Source organism: Leiobunum rupestre, chromosome 5 (assembly GCF_980474605.1).
Source record: "Leiobunum rupestre chromosome 5, qqLeiRupe1.1.hap1, whole genome shotgun sequence".
Taxonomy (NCBI): Eukaryota; Metazoa; Arthropoda; class Arachnida; order Opiliones; family Sclerosomatidae; genus Leiobunum; species Leiobunum rupestre.
In genome coordinates, this window is record NC_143388.1 from 16006989 (window position 1) to 16033597 (window position 26609).

General features: G+C 32.6%; 2 protein-coding genes across 3 annotated transcripts; one reads left to right on the forward strand and one right to left on the reverse strand.

The window, feature by feature from the left end:
• Positions 1-824: 824 nt before the first annotated feature.
• Positions 825-10730, forward strand: LOC149943642 (sulfhydryl oxidase 1-like). 2 transcript variants are annotated; one of them, XM_090175683.1, is made up of 12 exons: positions 825-1156; positions 1225-1325; positions 3980-4128; positions 4203-4299; positions 5153-5316; positions 5386-5538; positions 5633-5771; positions 5854-5970; positions 6039-6180; positions 6368-6588; positions 9796-9958; positions 10001-10730. In XM_090175683.1, exons 1-12 carry the CDS (start codon positions 865-867, stop codon positions 10195-10197), a joined length of 1935 nt encoding a protein of 644 aa, XP_090031809.1. In that variant the 5' UTR covers positions 825-864; the 3' UTR covers positions 10198-10730. The 2 variants fall into 2 exon arrangements, with proteins under 2 accessions (XP_090031809.1, XP_090031808.1); XM_090175682.1 differs by having other exon boundaries at positions 9796-10730.
• A 1439-nt stretch (positions 10731-12169) lies between these two features.
• Positions 12170-21381, reverse strand: GAPcenA (GTPase activating protein and centrosome-associated). Its single transcript, XM_090175021.1, has 17 exons — positions 21006-21381; positions 20711-20933; positions 17691-17874; positions 17431-17607; positions 16501-16619; positions 15883-15949; positions 15715-15820; positions 15291-15650; positions 14979-15226; positions 14587-14700; positions 14442-14516; positions 14100-14369; positions 13870-14040; positions 13409-13795; positions 13274-13345; positions 12961-13188; positions 12170-12762 (listed from the first exon to the last, which is right to left on the reverse strand). Exons 1-17 carry the CDS (start codon positions 21379-21381, stop codon positions 12622-12624), a joined length of 3318 nt encoding a protein of 1105 aa, XP_090031147.1. The 3' UTR covers positions 12170-12621.
• Positions 21382-26609: the final 5228 nt, after the last annotated feature.

Consider the following 26609-nt stretch of genomic DNA (forward strand, 5'->3'; position numbering starts at 1 on the left):
CTTGGATCCGCTACTATAGCGGGAGAGAGGTGACGTCATTCTCTCTGGTGACATTAAATTCTTGGCAGAACCACTCTTTGAGCTCTGATTGGCCGAGATCTGGTTATCGTCTGCCACGGCGTTTGGCCCATTTGCCAGTTACACGGCAGCATTCTAGTTACCTATGAGATTTCTATGGATACAACTCCCCTTCCCTCAATCCTCCTTGGCAGAGGCGAGCAGAGTCAACCGTAAATTTCGCACTTTACTGACTTTACACACATTTTGCCACCGAACTTTGGAGCCCCTTTAACGTCTAATCAATCACTGTCTTGCCCCCCTTTTTTTATTTAATTTTTTTCTATATATCTCTTTCTTGTTTTGGTATTGATACTCTTGTTTTGGTATAATTGATACTCTTGTTTTGTATTATTTTATTTTGTTTTATGTTATTCTTGTCTTCGACTGCTTGTGTACGTAATATAAGTGCGTACTCAGGAGCCCAATAAGTGTATCTCACCAAAGATAATCTAGACTACGTATGATCTCACTTTCTAAATCCTGACAATAAAGTAGTATTATTATTTATTAAGCATGTCGTTCAAGGTGCTTCATCCATGTGCCGTCTAAATACAAGTAAAAAAAGGGGAAACCTAAATTTTTTTTATCGAGACATGACTTCTAAGGGCTACTTACTTTTGGTAATACTATGACGTCAGCACCGGTTATTGAAATATTCTTATCGGAAGTTTATCACTCGCTCTTGAATGTTACAGTTTCTATTCCCTTCTCTATTTTCTTTTTCTGACTTATTATGAATTTGCCAACGCAAGCACGGTAGCGGCGGCATCATTTCAAAGGAAGCACCTGCTGCTACCAGTAGTGATGGCAGTGTGCTTTCGCGGCACACATGCAAACGTTAAAAGTAGAAACAAAATTGGAAAAGTATTTTTAGCTTTCAATGTTATTGTTATCGTTATTTTTCTAAATTTAAAGTTAGGGGCGGCGGATCCTTTATATTCTAATGATGACCCAATATTACAATTAAATGCTTCAACATTTTTTCCTTCAATATTGGGTCAAAAAAATGCTTTTATATTGGAGTTTTACAACAGTTGGTGCGGGCACTGTATACGATATGCTCCAGTGTGGAAACAATTTGCCCAAGACGTTAAAAGTATATATGATAATTATTAAGCACATAATTTTATTAAGCTTGTGGTTTTATAAAAAAAATTATTCCAGCTTGGCACAAAGTGGTTGTGGTTGCAGCCATTGACTGCGCTCTAGAAGAAAATTTTCCAAAATGCACACATTATCGGATACCCTTATTTCCTACAGTAAAAGTAAATATGATCCTTCTTTGTTAGTAGAAAAATATAAAGGTTAAATGGGAAAATTGACTGTGTGGAGAGAAATGTAGAGAAGGTAGTTTTGTAATCGTAAACAACAGGTGACATTGCTATTGAAATCTTGACACAAATCAACTAGCTGTCTAAAAATGGTGTGAAGGCTTGTGGTCATTAATTAGATCACAATAAGAAGAATCCAAAATATCAGATTTAAATTCAACTACATTAGAGAGTAGATCATAAAAAAAGAATTAAAATAATAATTCTGAATCACTGGTGTGATGGCTATTGCCTTTTGCGAGAATGCATAGTTGATGTACAAGCCTGTAACTCAAGCTGTATTGAAGTTATTACGTAAATTGGTGTAGATTTAGTATTCCCAAAGGATGTCCTCGATTTCATATGCCAGTAATCAGTGTACAGATTTTTAGTGGTTAGCTCATCGTGAAATAAAAAAAAACTGTTGAGTAATTTATCTGAGGAGAGCACGAATGTAGATTAACAAATGTTAATGTCTCGGAAGTTTTTAGAATTTTGGGTGTAAATTACCTGTTGGAACGTCCAACATCTAAAGTTTTTTTTTTTTATTTTAACATTCGAATTCCAAAGTTTAGACAGCAGATAAAGCTGAATTGGACCTAGAAATTATTGTTGTTACATTTCCATTGGTTGTTACTGTCTAAATGCATAGTCAAAAATTCATTAAGCAAGATAAACTAGGTAATGTTACAGAGGAGTTTAGTACTAAGACAATCTCTAGCTCATCAACGTTTAAGGAGAAAATTAGGTATAAATATTGGATGCCTTTGAAGAAAACCCTTCTAAGCAAATTTTTATAATGTTTAAATGTTATTGTTTAGTATGTCTATCTGAGTAAAACGTTCTGAGCCCACCCAGACAAAACCCTATAAATGTACAAATTATAACGAAATATAGCAAAATGCCTAACTTTGTTTTATCTTTTTACATAAAATAATTTTAGTGAAAACATTTCTTAAAAAGGGGTCTTGTAGATTAACAGTGCACTTCCTTGTAGCGATATTTTCATATTTGAATAAGCTTTGATGTCTTTGAAGGGTTTTTCAGTATAATTTAGCCTGATAAGGGTTTTTGCTTATTTTTTCTATAACCAGGGGTATTTATAGATCAAGTAAGTAAGTTAGCTTATAGTAATCTGGAAAACGTGCCTTTTATTAATTTACAAGCACCATAGGAAGGCTTGTGTGCTTGAAAATTTATTATACCAGTGATAATATTTTTTTTAATCATTCACCTAAATTTCCTTTATTACTTCATTGTATTTATGAAAATTAACCAAGTAAAGCACACTAAATTACAAGTTAATTATTTAAAATTAATTATGATTAAATGTTAGGTTATGTTAATGCTTCATGCAAATTATTAATTTTATATCATGAAAGGTTGAGGCATAAAATGCTTAAAATCAATAAAATCATTTAAAAAAAAGTAAATTTAAATAAAAAAATTATTAAAATTAAATTTAAGCATTTTGTTTTTCAAATTAACAACCCTATATTGCCAAATATGACCTACACTATTTAGCTAACACCAATAATGAATTAACATTGGGTATTAGCCTAGCTTATTATTATTATTATTATTATTGAAGGCAGCACCTTGTCCCCCTGTGTTTTACAGAACCATGCTTCTTATCTTTATCACCCTTCTTATCTTTATCCAGCTAAAGTGCAAAGACATGGGTTCGCTCCTTGGGTTCAATCCTTGTAGGCGGATAATATTATCTGAAAATCATGAAAGCTGAGGCCATAGTTTCCCTCAGCTGGGATTAATTCTTCCTACTGTTTAATCTCATAAATAACAAAGTTATCTGTAATTAGATTTTGTACAAAAGAATTCTGAAAGTTAATTGGCTGCGCTCATACGTAAACATTCCGCAGGTCAAGTTTCTAATTTATTCATCCATTGTTTAAAGTTGCTAACAATTTAAATTTCAATTTCTTTCACCAATTAAAGTGAATCAGAAAATGATCATTTAGAAAACATTTTTAAATTTAGTTTTTAAACCCAGAATTTAATGTTTGTTTAGAATATTTTGATTTGAGTATCTATATTAATTTTGCAATTGGAAAATTGCAATTAAAAATATTATAATTTTCCCTTTTTCATGAATATTTTAATACAATACCAAAAAGTGTATATGTAATTTCCTAGAATCATGAATTTTGATATGGTTTCGTTAATAATATATCCTGTAATTTGAGATCATTTGGTACTAAATGCCTAATGATTGTTTTTAGGAAAACTGGTTGGTATAATATGGGACAGTAAAAAGGAAAGAACAATTAAAAAAGTATCACTGACATCATATGTAAAATAATAGATATAAGTACAACACGTTCTATTGTTTTAATTTTAATTTCCTCAGAAGTTTAAAGGAATCAAATATGAGATACTGGTCTAATTATTTTTTTAGCATGAATGGGATTGTTAGTAACACTGAAAATTGTCTTGACGTGGTTATTCTAGCTAAGTAAATATAAATACATTCTTGGTAGTAGTAAACCTAGATTCCATAATAACCCTGAAAATAATTTGTGATACTGCAGTTTGTTAATTGTCATACCTATGTTATGTTACTTATGCTGACACTAAATTAAAATTTTCAGCTTTTATGGACCAATTTAACAAAAGATGATCTGGGTGAAATTACTACACATGATACTGATATAAGTGATGTGAGGCACAATTTAATTGATTTTATGGAAAAACATTGGAATAATGGGACCAAAGAATTTCCATATCTCAAATCAAGAAGGTAATCCAACATCTAAATGGTTGATACAATCAGTTTAAAGGGATATTCAACAATTGTTTATTTTTAAATAACAGTGAAAGCTCAATTGATGAATTATGGAAAAAACTCCCAATCCATATTACAGAAATTTTTCTAATTTTAGAACCTAGTGATTCGTACATAGGAAAAGAGGTAGTTATCAAATTCAAACAAAGTTTATAATTCGTAAAACTGTGTTAAATTGCTTTACATTATTAATTATTAAATTTAGTATTAACCAAATTTAAATTTTACTTTGAAAGCAAGTGGCGGATCGACGTGAAGTAGCTCTTTTTCCAATAGATGTCGCTAGCGTAGAAATCAAAAAGGCGGTACTTATTGGTACCCATCGCGTTGATTGGATCGTTTGTAAATTGGTCAATAAGATAAATTACAGCAATTATAAACTATTTTTACTTGGGGTATATAATTTAGGTTAAAGTTCACTAAATAGAGTATAAGTTGTCTAACTATAATACTCTACAATGGCTCTAATAATAATAATAATTATAATAATAACATCATCTTTTTTGAGGATATCATTTTTAGCTACAGCTGTTTTTTTCATAGTCCTCAGTCTAAATTTAAATTACATAAAATACAATAAATATAAATAAATTTGAATAAATCAAGCTTCTAATTTTTCATCATATAAAAAACGCTTAGCTTAGCCTTAAACGTGTTAAAATCATTTGAGATACATGTATCACTCGGCAAATTGTTCCATAGGTGAGCTCCTCGATAGGAGATTTGTTTCTCTGACGACATTATCATTTGGCTATTTTTAATTTTAGCTTCCTTTGCCGTAAATAGATGGCACCATGCTCCAGTAAAGTCGCGTTCTTTGAAGAATCTGATAGATTCATGGCCTTTTCATAGTACAGGTGGCAATGATAGAGCCGCCACTTGCTTTAGATTTTTGACAGGTGTAAACAATGCAGTTTTACGGGTGGAATTTCAGGAATACTAGTATCATAGAAAGATGTTAATTTTCTTTTAATTTTAGGTGATATTAGATACTTCAGATATAGAAAAATTAACCGTATTAAGAGTAACCAATTACAATGAGAAATTAGTGGAAGAACTTCACAAACTTTCTACAATACCATCAGTTCCTGCATTATTATTACTTAATAGAAAAAAAAATGGAGGCATAAAAACCATTGCTTTGTAAGATTTATCTATTTTGGGTTTAATCTAAAGTAACGTGAAATTTCAAGATTATTTATAAAATTACAGAACAAGCTCCATACAGTCAGCTCGTGATGAGCTTCGTTCAAAAATTTTGCTCACTATTGGCGAAGAAAATCCTACTTCCAAACAAGTTATTGTTACAACGGAGGCCGCAGTACCAATTATAAGCACTGAGGAAGCCAAAGATAAAAAAACTAGGTTTGTAGTTGTGAAATCTATTTCTTAACAGTGTACCGGTGCACTCAATGTCCAGGAAATAATGAAAACCAAAGCTAAATACCATGATTTTTAGTATTTCAGAAGATAAAATCAACATAATTGACTTGCAAAATACAGTATTCTACTTATTAAATCAAGAAGTGGCGCTGAAGGCATTATTAATTGATGATGATTTAAAAGCACTTAAAGCATTCGTAGCGGCCCTAACAAAAGTTTGTTTCTGATATTTTAAATAACCTAATATATAAAATATGTTGTGTAAAACTCTTAACCCAAATCTTAATTTCAAATTAGACCTTTCCTGGAAATGAACCCACAATGAACTTTCTAAGGGAACTTTATAAATTTATCTCAAAGCACAATGTTTCGCTTCAAACTAGTAATATGTTTAATTTTATGAAGACAATGCAGGTATTTAAAAACAAAAAGAAACCTAATAATTCTAAGAAATTTGAATAAAAAAAACTTGAATTTTTTAGGAAAGTGGTGATGCGTATTTGCCCTCTATGCAAGATTGGTCACATTGTAAAGGAAGTAAACCTTTATATCGTGGTTATCCATGTGGATTGTGGACATTGTTTCATACTATGACTGTCCAAGCTTACAACAAGTATCTCATTGGTATATGGTATTTCATTTTGTTAAAGGGATCCATCACTGACAACAGGGGGGGACATAGGGGTAACATAAAATCCAGACTTGCAGTGCGCTTCAAAAGCAGTTTTTTTGTGACCCCTGTGTCTTCGCCTGTTGGGAGTGAGGGATCCCTTTAAAGAAACAGAAGATTATAGAAATTTATACATTATAGGTGACATGGTCAACCCCCAACAAGTGCTAATTTCGATCAAGGGCTACGTACTACATTTCTTTTCCTGTAGTGACTGTGCCAAACATTTCAAATCTACGTCTATGGATATGGAATCTCATTTAAGACATCCCAATGATACAGTTTTGTGGCTTTGGCAAGCTCATAACAAAGTGAATAAAAGATTATCTGGTGATAAAACTGAGGACCCATTTCATCCTAAGGTAAGAATCAGTGGAACTTTTGCAAAGCGCCTGCAGGGGGACATTTGAAATGGAAAATTTTTATGACCTTGAACCATGTCTTCAAGGTTCTTTAAAATTTATTTATAGAACCATTTGAGATACAAAGTTGGTTTCATTTAGAAAAGTGTTCCTTGTAAAATTTTAGATCTAAATAGCTTTTAGCATACCTAATTTGACCAATGACAAGTTGAGCGATTTTAGACAAAACAAGAAAGTTGTGATAAAAATGTTACTAGAGACCAGGTTGACTCTAAATGTACTCGTTCTAAAGTATCACAATTTGCTAGACACCCTCATCTGGTAGAGGGTCTTAGAATTTGCAAATAATGTTTTAATACTATGCTAGTTGAATTTCGTAAATTTGAAACTCATAATAATGGAAGAGATGAAATGGGCTTAATCATGGTTTGAGCCATTCCATGTCAAATCAACATGGCGCAAACCACTCAAGTCACAGATTTCAAAGAAATTTGGTGAACTGGTGTAGTTTTGCATAAAACTAACCCTGGTAAAGTAAAATTTCCCAAAAAATATTTTTGGGGGAGATATGGGGTAAAAGCGTTTTTGTTCTTTTTTTCCGATCACATCACACTAAATGACAAAAATGGCTATAATTTTGTTTCTAAACTTGATACAAATGTGTTTTTTGACTCATTTATAAGGTAATGAGTTCAGCAATAGGTCCTATTAATTTTTAAAATTTTATTTTTCATTTTTTTTTTTAAATTTGAAGGTCACTAATTGGTCAATACCCAAAATACCTTATTTTAAAAAAAAATATTTTTATTTTTCTGGACTCACCTCGAGGTAATACGTACAAGCGATTTACTACACCCCCACCGCCACAAAATTATCAATCATTTTAAGTTTTTTCAAACATTTCAAGGTTTTTTGTTTTTTTTCTGAAACTATACCCTATTGGATAACATTTATAAACAAATTACTAGTTATTCTCAGTTTTGAAAGTACATGACTTTTTAATGTTGAAAAATTACAAGTAATACGTGGTAACCGACTACAATTAAATATAAAATATTTGTATTTCATAGATTTTTCTCTACTAATCAAAAAGTTCAAATACATTCTATATTTCGACATGACTTGTTTTAAACAAGTCTGTAACGTTCTTTGTTTCTTCAACTGGTAGTTTCCACAATCTGCCTGTTGTAGTTGTAGGGTTTACAATAGATATAACGTCACAACGGGGAATTCGTTTGGCGTCTGTTTTACTTGGATAGTGAAATGAAGAAGCTGGTTCATTGGGGTGAAGAAAACATGTCTCCTGTACTTCATCAAATTTCTTAGTTATACACGCCAGCTACCATTTTTTGTTTCTTTTCACCGCAACAAAACCATGGATAGATGCCCAGGGCATGACGTCTTTTTCAGATTCAACAACAACCCTAATATTGTAAGCGATATTCAAGGAAGATAGTCTTCTTGTTTCTAGCGTACTTTGCGTTAAAGGGACAAACGAGTGGAAAGTTCTGATCCGTTTAATAATAATAATAATAATAATAATAGATTTATTCATTGGATCATCATATAAGTTTACAACTTCTTTACATAAGAGTCCAGTTACACATTAATTAAATTAAATTAAAATTAAGAAGGAGAAATTTCCAACAAGCGTCACTAAAATCACCATAATGACGAATTAATATTAGTCAAATAATGGGTGGTGATTAGGTTTTTGAAGAGATTAATGCTCTCAACGTTTTTTAAGAGATTTGGAAGTTTGTTCCAATTTTGGGAGCCTACTATTTTAACACTTTTAGAAGTTTTTGTCCGAAATGTTTTGAGAATTTTTTCTATATAGAAGTTATCATTAGCTCCTCTTGTATTAATATTATGGGGAGGGGGGAGGAATCTATCTAAGATATATCGAGGGACTTGATTCTTTTTAATTTTATACATAAAATTTAAGAGATTATGCCAATAGGTAAAATCAATAGAATTAATACGAGCAATATGTTTAGCTTCAGTTAATGACGAAAATTTTGGGAATCCGGCAATTAATTTCGTAGCGCTGTTTAGGACTTTCTGAAGATTAGCAAGATCAGATTTAGTCGCCGACGCATAGAAAATTATGCCATAGTCGATGATTGGTTTAATAAAAGTATTAAAAATTAGTCTAAGAGAGTCGATCGAGATATGGCTTTGGAGCGGTTTCATAAGCCAAAGCCTATACTCTTGACTTTGCTGATGATATACTGTATATGTGGGTGCCAATCTAAAGATTCTTCAAAGTGAAGTCCAAGGTATTTAAAAGGTTTTAGTCCTGACGATGGCACCATTACAGATGGAGGTTATAGCACTAGCAGTAGCAGCCTTTTCTCGATTAGGGGAGAAGAGCATCATTTCTGTTTTTTCTTTGTTAAGGCATAAGCCTTTATTAGTCAAGGCTTGTTCAAGTGCGAATAGATCTCTTTCGGCATTAATTTTAATTAATTCTTAAGGCACTATCATATCGAGGTTTTAGTTCAGTTTCCATCTTGACTACGTCTTCTTTGTTTACGTACTCAAAATTTACTTTTGGAAGGCCTTCATTTGATTTCCAGTTATTCTGGGCCCCCGAGAAAAGTTGTTCTGGACTCAAAATGAGGGCGTTGTTTAAACTAGCCATAACCGCCAATCTTTTCACACTGCCTCCTAGGCTGTCACACGGCCCTTTTCCATGGGACGTTGCAAAGAGGTGTCCAGAGAAATAAAAATAATTTTTTTAAAAATAAGGTATTTTGGGTGTTGACCAATTAGTGACCTTTAATTTAAAAAAATGAAAATTTAAAAATTAATAATAGGACCTATTGCTGAACTCATTACCTTAAAAATGAGTCATAGAACACATTTGTATCACGTTTAGAAACAAAATTATAGCCATTTTTGTGATTTAGTGCGATGTGATTGGAAAAAAAGAACAAAAACGCTTTTACCCCATATCTCCCCCAAAAAATTTTTTGGACAATTTTACTTTACTGGGATTAGTTTTATGCAAAACTACACCAGTTCACCAAATTTCATCGAAATCTGTGACTTGAGTGGTTTGCGCCATGTTGATTTGACTTGGAATGGCTCATTTAAAGTTATAAGAAATTGAGCTTATTCGAACCTTTGATTTTCAAATTGTAATAGGGGAAAAAACCTTTAACATCAGGTTTAGCCTAAAAATTGTTTTGTCTTTAACAGATCCAGTTTCCATCAAAGTTGCTTTGTCCGCAATGCCATCGAAAACTGGTTGCAAGGAATGAAAATTCTGCTCCATCGTGGAACACAACTGCTGTACTTTCTTATCTGAGGATTTATTACTCCGACATAAAAATAAATCCACGCACTGCATTAGATCAAGATCCTAGATTAGCTAGGCGTCCGCGCACTGCATTAGATCAAGAGCCTAGATTAGCTAGGCTTGTAAGTCCTGGTAATGACCCAACTGGTCAATATTTTATAAAAAATTTCAGGATATTCAATAATGCGGATATCAGCCTTTGCTTAATTCTTTATGTGGCTTCTGCAATTTTACTACTTGTAGTCTACTTTTTTATTATAATTCGAAGGCGAAAACGTAGAAAATTCAAGAGTTTATTTTAATTTCCTATATCGTCAGTGGCAATATCCTGTCTTCTACGTCTAAACGAAAAAGTCGGAGCTTGTATTATAAATTCTTAAACTTTGTCGACACATATGGTCTTTCCTTAAATGTAAGTCCATGAAATTTAATTTAATAAAAACTGGTATTTTAATTGGTTCCTCGGACAAGGTTTATAACTTGCAAATTGAGAACTAATTTTGTAATAAATCTACTTTCCAACTACTTTGATTAATATATTTTGTAGAAATTTTGTATAGTATTTAATCAATGCACAGTATTTAAGTTTTGTAAAAAAAAAGTATAGTTAACTTATCTCTGACTGAAGTTACTATTAGCTAATCTTGACTCTCATTTGAATTTTATAATAGAACTAATTTTACAATTAGTTCCTTGTATTAACATTAAAAAAACTAATTTCGTACAAATAATACTTCCATTTAATGAAGTCTCCCAAAAAGAGAATATTTTTTAAATATGTACCATAACTTAAAGACTGTCATGTTTCAAAATCAAGCATGCAATGTACAGAAATTATCTTCCATATAATATTGAAATAAAAGATTTGACTAGTATTTTTTATTGAAACAGAATACTTGATTATAAGCTTGTTTTCAGGAATTCAATTCCTAGTACCATTAATTTTTAACATTTAGGTCCCTCTGATTAAAAATAAACCAAATGAAGGTTTTTAGGGAAGGAAAAATCAAAGAACTTAGATGGGAAGTAGAGAAATAGCAAAGACAGAGTTAATCAGGTCAATAAAAGTATAAATTAGGAACATGGTATAAACATTAAGTCCTTTCGAATCAATATGAAATAGTTGAAAAAGAACTTTAATTTTGTGATAAATAATTGAACACAATTTTATGAAATTTTAAGAACACAATGTACAGCATCGAACTCTGGAATGTAAATTATACAATTTTGTCCTACTTTCTTTTAATTCCTTCAAAGGAAGCTATAAAACTGCGATTACTTTACCAATACAAGGCAATAACATTTTTACCGCTACAAGGCAATAATATTCCTTTTTATATAAAACAAATCTTACACTATATGCCATCAGGCCAGATAATATTCTAATATTTTATCACTAATAGACTTATTCTATATTTATAACTTTTAAACTTTTATTTGAAAGCAGATACTGGCCATATATTTAAAAGAGTTCGACTAAATATCTGCATAGCTCAAGCGCCATTTCTTTTTTTAAAAAGGTAGATTTTTTCGGTACAGTTTTGTTAAATTCTTATCTAAGCAAAGCTTTTGCTTATAAAATTAAGTTACTGTACATGAATTTGATAAATTCCATGGCAGTTTTCATCCTTTTAAAATAGAAACCATGTTTAAGGGGTACTGTTGAAAAAAAAATATTTACATTTATGTAAACAGACACTAAACCTTATATCCTCTGTAAAAACGTATTTAGCATCATCAGCAAACACTATACGGTACACAATCATACACAGCATCTGGATTTATAAGTGGAAATATTTAGTGCAATTGATAGTTGCACAAAAGTCCCAAAACACATTTTATTAAAGTCGAAAGGTCACCTGGGAAAATCTAATTTATGCTCTTTAAAATTTTCTCGTAAAATATTTAAATTTTTGATATGACTTTAGTTAGGTATCCTTATTGGTAAAATATTCAGTAGATTTTTAAAGATTTCTACTGCTGTTCTTGGGCTAATAACCTTGAGTTAACTATAAAATGTTCACTATTTGGCGAGATTTCCTTAGTGGTTTATGCAATTTAGGTAATTCTCATTTTACTAACAAATAAGATATAATGCTACTTTGATACTTAAATATATCTGTATAGATATAAAATGTAAAATGGTAAATTTCCATATTTTACCAAATTTTATTCAGTATGCCGTTTATAAAACCAAAACATTTTTGGGTAAAAATTGAACATTCACAGATACAAGCAATGTCATGGCTAATTGAGATTTTTTAAATAGCCTTAAACTAGATATTCCCAGTACTTATGGATAAAATTTGTTAAATTAATATTTCTTATAATTTTTTACTTAAAAAAGTACAAGTAAAAGGAATAAGCTCTTCAAGTGTACCAAAAAGAATTTAATTTACATTTGGAAGTTTGAAAAATTAAAAACTTTACACTAAATATAATAAATCATTTACTGGCAATATACATTTTACATACTATATTTCAAAGCAACTACAGGCCTGCGATTAAATTATTTAAGGGTTAATTGAGTCTTGATAATCTCTTTTGAGACTAGGCCTTAAATCACATATTTCCTTCAGTTTAAATTTTTTAACTTTAGGTAGAGCGGGTGAAAGGAATTGCAGTTTCAAGGTTTGTTTGCTTGAATCGGGAGTTAGTAGGTACGGTTAAATGGCAAAGGGTTTTGTGAGCAAGGTGACGGATTAGAGGGAAAAGGAGATTATCTCTCACGTTGTTCCTTCTTTGTTCTCCCGTCCCAAGTACTCTTTCTTAGTCACATCACGAATGGACACCAAGGTCTTATGGAACCAAGTGTTCTTGGAAGATTGAATCTCTGACAGAGCAGCATTGAGCTGATGGTTCAAATCCTTTTTTGTATAAAAAATAAATAGATCTATTCAAATGTAGTGCCTTCGCAATTTAATTTTACACTACTAGTAAATTTAAATATTTAAACTTTTCTTATACCCATATAATTAATAAATTTATCATGTTTAAATAGAAATTAATGGTGGCATAGTTAATATATAATAGTAATTATAGAACTTTGTTCAACATTCACATACCTGATTTTTACATTCTGCCTCCACAAGGGCTAATTTTGTTTGGGCCAACTCTAGTTCAAGTTCTCTGATTTGTTTCTCTTCATCTTCCTCATTTTCACTTACTTCCAGTTCCTTTCTCTTGTTTTCTTGGTTTTCGATGGATTTATCCTTGTTGGAACCACCCTTAGATTTGCTACTTTGTAAACCAGCAACTAACTGACTACAAGTGTCACATGGTTTGACCATAGCCTTCATACAATAGATTATAATTTCCATTACTTTAAGACATGGATCCTCATCGTAGAAAATAGACACAAACGTCTGAAGAACTTACCTTTACATCTTCTATTAGTTTCTTCGAGGCTGTTTGTTCTTTTTCAAGTCTAGTGCTCAACTGACTACAAATCTGTCAGTAAAAACCAAATTTATCAAACATCTGACAAATTGTTAAAAAACTATAATAAAATACCTGTTTGTAATCCGATATTATAGTACTATTTCTTGATAGTTCACCCTCTGACCGTTGTAATTCCCTTCTACACATTTCTTTCAGCTGAACAACTTCAACTTCGAGCCTTTTCTTTTCTTCTTCAAGCTCAATCAACTTTGTTTTTGTTGCTAAAAGCTCTTTGTTATAAGTCTCAGCTTTTTCCTCAGCTGCATCTAGACTGCGACTTAATTGGGCTTTGCTAGTGACTAGTTCAGAAGCCAAATCATCATTTTCTTGCTCTAATCTCATGTTACTCTCCAAAAGTCTCTTGTTTTCTTTCTGTAGTCTTTCAACTGGATCTTCTTTCAGCTTTTCTTGTTCTTTGACAAGTGCATAGTCTTTTTCATATTTCTTCAGCTTTTTTAACTGAAGATTCATGATGAAATAAAACTTGTAGTTACAAAAATCAATATCAGCTTGACAAGTTCGATGAAGCTTACTTTAACACCCACGGCTGTTTGCAGAAGTTGCCTAGCTGTTTCATCAGATCTATATTTTTTTGGTAATGCCACTCTGAAGTGTTTCAATACACCCTCAAAGTCTAGAGCTAACAGATCTTTCTTGGACATCATTAACAAAGCAATTGCCACTTGGAATATCGTGTCCATCCCCTGATATTTGTTTTAAAATTCAAATTGATTGTACTTGTGTAAGTAAAGTAGTAACTTACGTCTAGTAAGAAAAGGTCTAGAATGAAGAAGACAACATGGAGTGGAAATTTAGCTGTGTAAAGAGTTAGGAACCATTGTGACCCATACATATGAGCTTCAACACCCAAATCAAGAAAATGCGAGTATAATTCTGGCAGTTGTTCTTCCATGAGACATTCCAATAAATAGAACTTCATGTGAAGCTCTTCAAACCCATTTCTGAATAGGTTTCTTAAGCCATAATCAAACATTATTTTGACCATGACATTAAATGCTTGCTCTTCAGGCATCTATATGATAAATGTATCCCTATGTCAATGATTTAATTAATCTCTGGTGTTATGTGCCCAGAAGGAACTTACATGGAGCAATAATGCTGCAGATAAAAATGACAAACCCTGACAATAACCAACTTCAGGATCATATACTGAATACGCCTATAAGATTTAAGTTTTGCGGTAAAGTTACCGATAAAAATGGCCAGAAAAGCTTAATTGAAATACGAACCTTGCAAATTTTATATAAGGAATCTTGTCCAATGCCTCCACTATCGCGAAAATACTCATGTGCAGGGAATGTCCTGTTTATATCCCTTTGAATCACTGTTTCGCAAGATGATTCCTTGATTAAGAAAATGGTTTAGAAATTTTCAATCCATATATTTGTAAATTAAGATATTAAGCTAAGAAATCACAAATGAACTTGAAATTCACAACATATTAACGTTTTAGATCTATATACCTCCAAAATTAAAAACTTAAGAATTTGTAAAATAATAAATTTCACAAAATTAATGTATGAATATTCTAAATTTATTTTCCACTTGGTAGATTCTATATTATCATTTTGGGAATTTCAATACCATGTGATATTTTTCTGCAAAGAGAATAAATATTTGCCTTTGTAATGAGAATTCTGTATTGATCGAACATGGTAGTTTGTGTTTTATGGCCACCGGCCAGCAGTTGCCACACTTCCCCTCTCAAAGCTTCTGGAACTCCCTTTCGGACCAAACCAGCTAGTTGCTTCGGTCTTTGGTCAAGATTCTGATGCCATTTGGCAAGAACCGTAGCCCATCCTTCAAGCTCATGTTCTGTACAATCTTTACTTACCTCTCCAGTTCCACTAAGAAGTGGTTCATCATTATCTTTAGATTTAAAAGCACACATTTGTAAATTTTCCTGAAGTATTTAAAGATGCATAAAACGTACCAGATTCCGTTTCTTGTTCTGGACTAGACGGAGTGCTATTACCTGTAGGCTTACTGCCAATTAATGAACCAGTTCGGTCTTTGAGGGGTAAAGAAAGCTTGGACTTGTTTCGGCTAATTTGAGTGCCACTTTCCACGGTTATTACATCGTGAATGTGATCCCGGCTCAAACTGTGACCATCTGGTTGATCAACTTCTCTCAACCGTAGATAAAAATGTTCTTGTAAAGAACGTTTGGTCAAAGTCCAAAACCTCTCATTTTGAGGAAAAATTTTTGCTTTGGTTTCAATTGCAAAGCGTACTGGTTCAACGATTCCTTGAATAACCAGGTCTACAGCCACTGTCATGTAAACTCTTGTATCTACGCATGAAAGCTTGGTTAAATTCTTTGGAATACTTGGTCACTGTTTGATATAATGATATACCTCTCGGTGTTTCTGTATTTAAAACCTCAAAAGGAGGTTCATTTGGATCCCAATTACCAGTTATTTGGTACAATGTTTTATCACCAGCTGTTCTAGTCATTTGAAGCTATGGATAATTTAATTTTTCCATAAGTATACTTGAAACATTTGGGTTAATTCTTAATTTACCATCTCAATTAACTGCATATCACTGTGTTTAACATTTCGGCCAGGTGATACTAATATCCCAAAACATCTAATAGTAATTTGAACAAATTTTGTTATTCATACATCATAAGTAAAATAATAACCTAAGTGTGACACTGAACCATTTCGATAAATGATGGTTTGTCATAGAGCGATTGCATAATTGGAAGTCGAGTAGCCGGAAACTCTCCCTTCTTTCTCTCTTTGCTCGCGAAACAACAGCGAAATTGCTTAGATGGATATATGAAAATAACTAATATAATCAATTGGTTTGTCAGTCCTTAGCCACATATTGATTTAAATGGTAATTGGCAAAACAGACTATCATTATTATCGAACTTAGCGCTGTGAGAATAGGTAGCAGTGGCGTAGCTAGGCACCCAATGTGATGCATAGGGGCCTCGTCTAATTTACAGGGTCTAAATTAACCTTAACCATCCACCACGACAGCTTAAGTGTCACTGGCGTAAATATTGCATTGGGGCCCAATTTTTCTAGTTACACCACTGATAGGAAGTGTCATACTTATGTTCATTACGTTATTTATGCTACATTTATAACTCCAAACCTTTCAGGTTTTTTTAGTTTTTACTATCATACCTGTCAATAACCAGTTCTTTATCATTGGACACTTGTTGAACTGATATAATAATTTTTTTCTCCCACATACATCTTAATTTAAAATAATCTTTATCTTTTGGACAAGACTGAATATTTCCCTAAAAACAAATTTTTAAGTCAAATTCGCAGGGTACAATTTCATTTTGGCTACTCGGCTGTCCCATGGCAAAACCTTTTAACCAACACGATCGTAATTTTGAGATATTTTACTTTTTCAAAACCTAAGTTATAAGATTTTAACGTGGTTTTTAATACGAAAATTATAAAATCCAAAACCATTTTTTAAGTCATAAAAAGTTAAATATTTATGACTTTTACCTGAAACTTTTACTGTACTTTTGTACATCCCTTAGTAATACTGATGCGTAAAAATCTAATTTTTCAAAAATTTGTTGGTTATAAGGTTTTGCTATGGGGCAGCCGTACTATGTGCTTGATTAATAATAACAACCAGTTCAAATGCATAACTAGAGTGGCTTACCCAAAACTATCTAAAATTTTATTTCTGAAATGAAGCTACCAAAAATTCTAATCATCTCAGCAAATATTACCAAAGTCATTTAAATCAGCGAAACTTAATGATTAACAAGGTGAAAGTTAGTAAAATCATCAGGGCATAATTACTTTTCACATAAGTAAGTCTGATCTCTATATTTTGCTTGTGAAATTGTTACTGAGAACCATTTCTAGAATGACCATACATATTCGATGACTAGACTTATTTCAAATAACTGATACACTTACGGAATTTAATTATATACTTATGGTAAAATATAGCAGCTGAACGAAAATTGAGTACTAATAACTAAATGCAGCCCCCAAAACATTTTTTCTTACACAATAGGGAGTATAATTATAAATATATTTGGATAGGTAATTATTTCTGACCCTAAATCCCAAAATTCTTACTTTGTTATCTTCCTCTTTCATTTCTAAAAAAGCTTCAAAGGAATAAACTTGCTCATTATTTTTCACAGTCATCATTCCACCTTTTTCTGAATTTAATGTTCCACCAGGGCGATTAGAGCCAGGAAGTTTAGGAACACGACGAAAGGCAGCAGCAAAACATTGAAGGATCTTCACCACCTTTGATTCGAATGTAATGAAAAATTACTGATACATTTATTTTACCTCTCTGCATAATATATAAAAATAATTTAATTTCTTACAGCTTCTGGAACGTCGCATCTGAACACATGGCACTGAAAAATTGCAGATTCTGCGGTTGTACCATGACTACAAGTGAAGGCGAAACACTGCGCTTCTGAGCTTTCGCTAAGGCCTCTTGCACAAAATAGAATTCGGGGTATGGGAAAACTGGTGATCTCGTTACTACTATCTGGTTCGTGTAAACTGAAAGAAATAAGAAAAATAAGCTGAGTTTGCCCTAAAAGCTAATTTACATTTTAAGTACAATATCCCAAGAGGAGAAAAAATATAAATACTATAAGGATTTTAAACTTTTGAAATGGTTGACGATAAATAAGATAATTTCATTATCCTTATGATAAAAACAGATATGATTTTTTTTTAAATAAACCAAACATTGTTTTAGAGCTTAAACAATTGGGACTAAAGTGCAAAATAAATCTGATAAACTAAAAACGAATAATAACACAACTATGTAAGGATCTTTAAGTTTCTAACAGGTTGCATGACTCATATTGTCAAAACTAATTTATTGAATCTAGATGCTTAATTGATTAAAAAATTTAACAAAACAGTTGGTGGAGAAAAAGGAAATGGGATGATTTTTGAACCAACATCTTTCAAACTGTAAAAGTATACAAGTAAGTCTTGATTTTTATCAAAACTTTTTGATTTAAGAAAGGAATGCAGTGTAGTGTAGTGTTTCCCATATCATAAAATTTAAATAAGACAACAAATTAAAATGGAGTTTTAAGAATTTTCCTGATCAAACAATTAAAGAGGGAAGGAAATACGGATTTTAAACTGGCTTTCTTCAAACATTAATTCGAGCAAGAACTGCAAGATATGGCTTTCTCAACTTGGAAAGTTAGTTCATTAAGATTCTAATAATAATTTTCAATTTATTGTGAATTCCAAATTAAGCAAATTTTTGAAGATTCAAAATATTATTTTGCATATTTGATACATTAGGTAGTTCATTTTCTTTACCAAAAAAATTAAAGTTAAAATTTTCCAATGACCAAAGGTTTTCTATAAAGTAACATGGCCTTCTTGTTTAAACATTGCTCTTACATCACAGTCTCTTACTTTTACAAGTCTGTCGTAAGAGCAACATTTTATTTTTTACTTTAATTCATTTTATAGAAACATATTTTATGTAAAAAAACCTCAAAAAACCAAATTATCTTGAGTTTTAAGAATATTATAAATTTAAAATTTCTGACAATTGTAAATCTATAAGAAAAAGCTGCATTTTTGATACCGAGAAAAAGAAAATTTCATGGTAATCTTGAAAAGGGGTGTTTAACAAAAATACTTTACCAGAAAAACGGTATTCCAAAATTTTAAATAACAATATTTAATGCCGATGATTATTCTTACATCTGTCACATGGGAAGGTCAATTTAAATTCAGAAACCTACAATTTGGTTTATCTTTTACAATAGCACTTTGAAATTAAATTAATTAAAATTATGATCATATATTTGGGTCATTCCCTGTGAAAGTTTGGGCAAGCCATCACAAGACCGATTTTTATAATAAACTGAAATGTATAAAGAGCAGGAAAGGAGGTGTTGCCAGGTTATGACAGTAATTCCAAAAGCCCCTGGCAGGTGTTAATGCTCTATTAATCCACCGTGTGAAAAGAATCAATAGTTCCAAATACAACTACCACCATGACTTGCGGTTAATCACACTTTGGGGTAACTAAACTCACTGCACAACAAATATGATCGAAATATGGGTAAGCCTTATCTTTTTCTTCGGTTTATTATATTTTTAATCAATAAGCATCTACGTGTAATCGCACATTAGTTTTGATTAAAAGCTAATTTAACCAATTAGTACATTGTTCACACAAAATTTGGATTCCAGCAAATAAAAGATTACTCTTATTTAGTAGGGTAGAACACAAATTATTGTAATAATAAAAGAAAAATATTCTTAAGCTTATTATCTAACAATGACCCCGGATATACTCAGTTGCAGGTTAAGAAAGGCAACAAATCGAGTTCATTTGGCGGAAAGATACTATCGCGAATTTCATGTGAATCGGTTGCAGGAATTTTGAGTTTAAGGTTGAATTTTTTAAGTATACCTGGGCACATAATATAATTTTGGAAAATACTGTCTATTGTGTTATATTTAAAAGTGATCATTAATTTATTAACATAGATAAGATTTAAAAACAGTTGTTATAACTCATTTTTAGTACTACAAGTGAGGCGTACCTAAAAAATTCAGTTTGGCGAGTCCAGGGTAAGTATAGCACTGGTAATGTCGAGATTAGCACGTTTAAGTACATAAATGTGGTAATACTGAGATTACCACGTTTAAGTACATAAATGTGCGATTTGATGATTGTTTAGGAGCATAATACTAAAATTATGCTAAAACGAAGCTTAAAAATAATAATCTACATTAAATATTTATTGATCACTTTGAAATTTACATAATAGATATTTCTTAAATGGATTAATATAACACACGTAGAAACCTTTAGGAATTCAATAGAAAATGGACTAAATTTAAAATTGCCGCCTTCGATTTACCGGAAATTAGTGCTAGTATCTTTCCACCAAATGTACTAGATATTTTGCTTTCTTCAGCCGCAACTGGGTATAGTATCAAAAGATCAGCAAAATCTAATGAGTTCTTTTTTATAATAATTAATAGCTCCATTTATGCTACACTATCCAAACGAACAATCTTAGAATTCATTTAAAGCTCAAGACGTTACCACTTTAAATCTTATAATTTAATTTTTAAATTGGTTCCTCAAAATGATAAAACTTAAAATGTTCGAGTACTTGTTATGATTTTTTTTAATATTGTTGATAAAAAATTAGAGCATGATAAAAAAGAATAAACCATTGGTTTTCAAACAACCTGACAATTTAAAGAAGGCCACAACATTGAAATTGAGGTCAAATTTTGGAGGATCGATTATTGAAGATGCATTTGTATTATTTTTAGCCTATTAGGATGTTATTGTACTTAACAAAAGGATAATTACATAAGATATATATCTACTCACACAACGAGTCCTTCTGAATGACTTGGAATAGAGAGAGCAATTTCAATGGCTTGTCCTGGTGAGGAGGTATTTTGTTGCTGTTCATTTAAAATAGCCATATTCCTCTGAATTTCTGTTTCACTGCGAGGTGCATTAATAGCTGCGCAACCAAGATATATGACACGATTGAAGAGAGTAAATTCACCATCAGCAAGTTGTAAAGATGAGGAACGAGACAAGGTAACTGTGGGAAATAATCGTTATGTAATTACATCAACCATTAATATACTAGTACATATGAAAGTAAAAAACCTACAGCTGGTTTCTTCAACAGGACTTGGAGATGTTGCATAAATAGAAATTTTATCAGCATTAGCCATGTTAGTATCAATTGGTGGTGGCTTCTTTTTTATTTTGTCATTATTTTGATTGTTGGTTTTTGGTCCACTTTTTTCGTCACCTTTGTCTTTGGAAATGTCACTACTTTCAGCGCTACATTTAGCACCAACTTCCATCTCAATGGCTTCCGTGATTAAACTTCCACGGTCAACAATTTGATCTTTCAAGGAAGTTGTCAAAAGGTCTATATTTCCATGACCAGCAATCGGAGGTTCGGGTTCAGAATGGTTCACGATTTCATATTCATCGCTAGTTGCCACTGAATCAGAACTAGAACTAGCATTATCTTCCATCGTAATTGTACATGTATACGTCTAGAAAATTAAAAATATTCGTTCAAAATTTTACTGTTTACAAATAACAATTATAATTAGACAAAGGCTTAAATAAATAAATGAACACACCTTTCATCCGAAATTGAGGAATCTTTGACTATCCAAAGATCTTGTATATCATCCTCCACAAACCGTAATATGGCCAGTTAAATTTTTTCTTCAATCCACTAAAATTTTGTTGTTTAAATTAAATTAAAAAATGGTCATGATACCCGTTTGCATACTATGCAGCGCATAGACATTGCAATTGCATAATGTTTGGCTATAACTCGGATCAGCTGAATGCTGTGTGTACGCTGTGCGTTAACAAGCTGAACATCCCAAAATTATGCTACCACATCAACGAGTCCAAACGAACTGTAAAACGTAATATCATAAGTATTTAAATAACATGGAATATGTTATATACTTCTGGTAATAGTAACTTTTGTAATACAAAACATAAATGATTCGTTGTTAGGAAAAAAAGCTCAACTATAGCAGACGGCTTTTTAAATTTAATAGCGTTTTTCATTTGACTGCTCTCGAGCGCTCTAGATCGCTCTGACAGTTGGCCGTGGCTCTGATCAACATTTTATGTTCCATTTGCGACCTCGACAGGGACGTCATTTCAGGATTTTTCAGGAGGGGGCAGAGCTTGAGCTCCGGAAAACAGTTTTTCATAGGGCAAAAACGTGTCAAATTTAATATTTTTTGGATTTTTAATCGAAATAGCTATTGCATAATTGCTAGAAGGAATCCATACCTCTACTTGGAATGCTTATCGCGTCAGATCAAGGACAGTAGATACAGGGACGAGAAAGTGTATTGGCGGCCTCTGTTGGAATATATCAGCTAAAACGACCTAAACGCAAGGAGAGTTAGTTGTAAACAAAAAAATGGCGGTCACCTAATTTTAGCGGTTCTTGACGAGGCTTAAGTGTTCAAAACAAATGGGCATTTTTTTATTTACGCTAGTAGTTTTATTTTTAATTTAACATCAAAATGGTAAAAACTAACTATAATAAAACTGTCCATGGTGAACCACGTCTTAACAATGGCCACGGTTTGTTTACATCTAACTCCCCGTGAATATGAAGACGTTTAAAATCGAATTTTTTTTCCTGCTTTCTCGTCCCTGTATCTACTGTCCTTGGTCAGATTTTCGTCTCGATGTGACTGACGGTTTTTGACGTCACTATGTTAATTTAACAAACAACTACATAAGAGGGGAGCGCGCGCAGAGGGGATTTCTTTTATCGTAGGCGGGGCCAAAGCTGTCAGAGTGATCTTACCATACGCGATACTACAGGATAAGCATTCCAAGTATAGGTGTGGATTCCTGTTGCTAGTGATTTTCCGGATAATAGACAGAATAAAACATTTTCCCTAGATATTACTTCGTACTTAATTAATCCGATTCTGAGATGGTATTTGAAAATTTCGTGAACTTTATTAGCTCATAAAAATTCAGGGGGGTTCCAATTCACCCCCTTGCCCCACCCAAATGACGTCCCTAATGCTCGGATCTGCTCCGATCAAGTTTTGTGTGTTGCATTTAGATTTTTTGGTAAAATGGCAATTCAAATTACTAGCAGACGAAAACCATCAAAGAGCGGGAATATATGTTCATGGAATGTTCCATTTGCGGTTTTACTCTAACCGATCGCGGCGAGATCTAAATATATGACGTCAGAGACAGATTCGGAGCGAATCTCAAGCAATCAAATGGAAAACGCTACAAATCTTTCATCGGGTGGACACTTTTCGCTTAATCTGCAACAAAAGGTTTACTTACCCCTTTTACGCTAATTTAAATTATCCGCTTGTTCTGCAACAAAAGTTTTACACCAAACTATTCGCTTGTTCTGCAACAAAAGTTTTACACCAAACTATTCGCTTGTTCTGCAACAAAAGTTTTACACCAAACTATTCGCTTGTTCTGCAACAAAAGTTTTACACCAAACTATTCGCTGGTTCTGCAACAAAAGTTTTACAGCAAACTATTCGCTTATTCTGCAACAAAATAAGTTTTACACCAAACTATTCACTTAATTGTTCTGCAACAAAAGTTTTACACCAAACTATTCGCTTGTTCTGCAACAAAAGTTTTACACCAAACTATTCGCTTGTTCTGCAACAAAAGTTTTACACCAACCTTTTCGCTGGTTCTGCAACAAAAGTTTTACACCAAACTATTCGCTGGTTCTGCAACAAAAGTTTTACACCAAACTATTCGCTTGTTCTGCAACAAAATAAGTTTTACACCAAACTATTCACTTAATTGTTCTGCAACAAAGGTTTTACACCAAACTATTCGCTTGTTCTGTAACAAAAGTTTTACACCAAACTATTCGCTTGTTCTGCAACAAAAGGTTTACACCAAACTATTCGCTTGTTCTGCAACAAAAGGTTTACACCAAACTATTCGCTTGTTCTGCAACAAAAGGTTTACACCAAACTATTCGCTTGTTCTGCAACAAAAGGTTTACACCAAACTATTCGCTTGTTCTGCAACAAAAGGTTTACACCAAACTATTCGCTTGTTCTGCAACAAAAGGTGTACACCCAACTATTCGCTGGTTCTGCAACAAAAGGTTTACACCAAACTATTCGCTTGTTCTGCAACAAAAGGTTTACACCAAACTATTCGCTTGTTCTGCAACAAAATGTTTACACCTTTTAAGCCAAATTTAACTTTTCGCTTGTTCTGAAACAAAAGGTTTACATGTCCCTTTTACGCAAAAACTATTCGCTTGTTCTGAAACAAAAGGTTTACATGTCCCTTTTACGCAAAAGCTATTCGCTTGTTATGATAGATAGAATAGGCCCTTCAATAAAACATCATCAAGGAAATTGCCAAGAAGTAATATATCCGAGAGCCAGGACCTGCAGTTACTGTTTATTTGGTGCTTGTTAAATTTTTTTTTAAGTTTTCACCTGTACGGTATGCAAAAAGTTTTTCCTTTTAACCAGGCAACTTTTTTGGACATATTAAGGCTTAACAAAACACTACGTTCTGTTTACAGGAGAAAAGATTTCATTATTTCAACAAGCACCAAATAAACAGTAACTTGCAGGTCCTGGACCTATATTACTTCTAGGTGATTTCCTGTAAGATGTTTATTGAAGCGCCTATTACTCTACACCGTGAACTATTAGTCAAAAGGTGGATACTTTTTGCTTGTCCTGGAACAAAACCGGTACACATTTTTCCATTCGCTTGTTCTGAAGGAGATAATTACTCTACACCATGAACTATTCGTCAAGGTCAGTAAAGAGAGTAAACTAATAAAATCTTCTGCTTATGTAGAATAGACGCTTCCATAAATCATCCTCTAAGGAAATCGCCAATAATTAATATTTCCGAGAGCCAGGACCTGCAAGTCACTGTTTATATAGTGCTTGTTAAAATAATGGTAATTTTACACCTTTGCGGCAGAAACAAGTGTTCCCTTTTAACACGACGTTCTGTCCACAGGTGAAAAGTTTCGATTATTTCAACAAGCACTATATAAACAATAAGAACGTTTTTTCTCAAATAAACTTAAACGATGCAAAAATTATATTAAGATGCCAGTACCTTTATTTATAAAGTCAAATTTACCAATAACGATGAGAAAAAACTATTAGAGTTTGCTTTAGCCGCTACGCATCTAGGGTTCAATGGTGAACCAAAGGGGGCGTAGCGATATTTTTCGGTCGTGACTCAAGAGACCCGATTTCAAGACCCAATGTGGTTTGACTTACTTGTTTATATTTTATTTTTGGCGACATCTATTGAGCAGCTATTAGTAATTTATTTAAAACATTGGTGTTGTAAACCAAAAACTAAAATTTTACCCTTTTAAGCAAGCTTCCGTAACTCAACCTCCTAAAGTTCAATACCACTGCTGGAACTTTCAGCTGTTCTAGAAAGAGATTTTAAACGAGCAGACAACTTTCACATACGCAATTTAAAATTCTGTCCAAAGTTCTAAACTACGCACGAAGCCTAAACAAAAAGTATTAGCATTTAAAATTTGCAAAGCTCTGTTGACCTTCTTTACATGAATTTCAGAATGTTAGCTAGACGATAAGTCTGAAAAGCATCGTGGAAGAAAAGAGATTCCCGATCATCAGTACGTGGTTTTCTTAAATCATATACTCTCTCTCTCTCTTTTAAACTTTTTCAAGCCATCGAAAACGTGATATTGCCATTAACTACGACTACCTAGCGGATACGAAAATTTGTTTCTTACTTTTTCACCTTCAAATTTAAAAAACATGCACAGGTAACCCAGATGGATGAATATTAACCAATAACCACAATAGTATACCGGTTTTGCCAATAGAAATAATACGGCAGCTACAACAAATCTATGGGCGAACTCGAAAACAATTAACGCTAGCGTATTAGCAGACGCAAAAGTTTTGGCAGACGCTATTAGCGTTTGACAGCCAGTTACGTACGCAATTAAGCGAATTAGAGGGTTATGATCATAGATATAGGAAACGTATATAAAGGTCTACATTTCTTATATCTATGGTTATGATGAAGGAATAGACGCTTCAATAAATCATCCTCCAAGGAAATCGCCCAGAAGTAAAATTTCCGAGAGCCAGGACCTGCAAGTCACTGTTTGTCTGGTGCTTGTTAAAATAATGGAAAATTTTCACCTTTACGGCAGCAACAAGCGTTCCCTTTTTACCAGGTAGCTTTTTTGACATATTAAGGCTTAGCAAAAACATGGCGTTCTGTTTACAGGTGAAAAGTTTCCATTATTTCAACAAGCACTAAATAAACAGTAACTTGAACGTCCTGGCTCTCGGAAATATTACTTCTTGGCCTATTAGAAGCTGTGAATTTTACACACGTTTTGTGGTTCCTCCATGGGCCAAATAGTTGTTTCCATAAAATCAATTAAATCATCGTTAAAGTAAAAGGGTAAGGACAAACAACTTGTTTTCTTTTATACCATCCCAGGTTTTGTCAAAGCTCTGAAAACATGCTAGTTCGGGGGGAGCTGCTTTAAGACAGGTGAAAGCATTTTATCGAAAGAAATATGGCCTAACAACCGAGTTCCACCGTGGTTCTACATAACTGTGGTGGAAAAGGCTGATATTTTTAGGCATTTTAATCTTCGTAGAATGCGCTTTTTTTACCAGGAAGGTCGCAGGTTCAAATCCCGGATGAAAACATGATTATAATTATAATTCAGTACAAA

Excerpts from the sequence above, each read along its gene's own strand:
- LOC149943642 (XM_090175682.1), top strand. The coding sequence starts at position 865 with ATGGCAGTGTGCTTTCGCGGCACACATGCAAACGTTAAAAGTAGAAAC. Across the intron at positions 4,129-4,202 it reads CCATATCTCAAATCAAGAAG|TGAAAGCTCAATTGATGAAT; the intron begins GTAATCCAACAT and ends TTTAAATAACAG. Across the intron at positions 5,317-5,385 it reads GGCATAAAAACCATTGCTTT|AACAAGCTCCATACAGTCAG; the intron begins GTAAGATTTATC and ends ATAAAATTACAG.
- GAPcenA (XM_090175021.1), bottom strand. The coding sequence starts at position 21,381 with ATGGAAGATAATGCTAGTTCTAGTTCTGATTCAGTGGCAACTAGCGAT. Across the intron at positions 15,821-15,882 it reads ATATGCAGTTAATTGAGATG|CTTCAAATGACTAGAACAGC; the intron begins GTAAATTAAGAA and ends AATTATCCATAG. Across the intron at positions 13,189-13,273 it reads AACTAATAGAAGATGTAAAG|GCTATGGTCAAACCATGTGA; the intron begins GTAAGTTCTTCA and ends TATTGTATGAAG.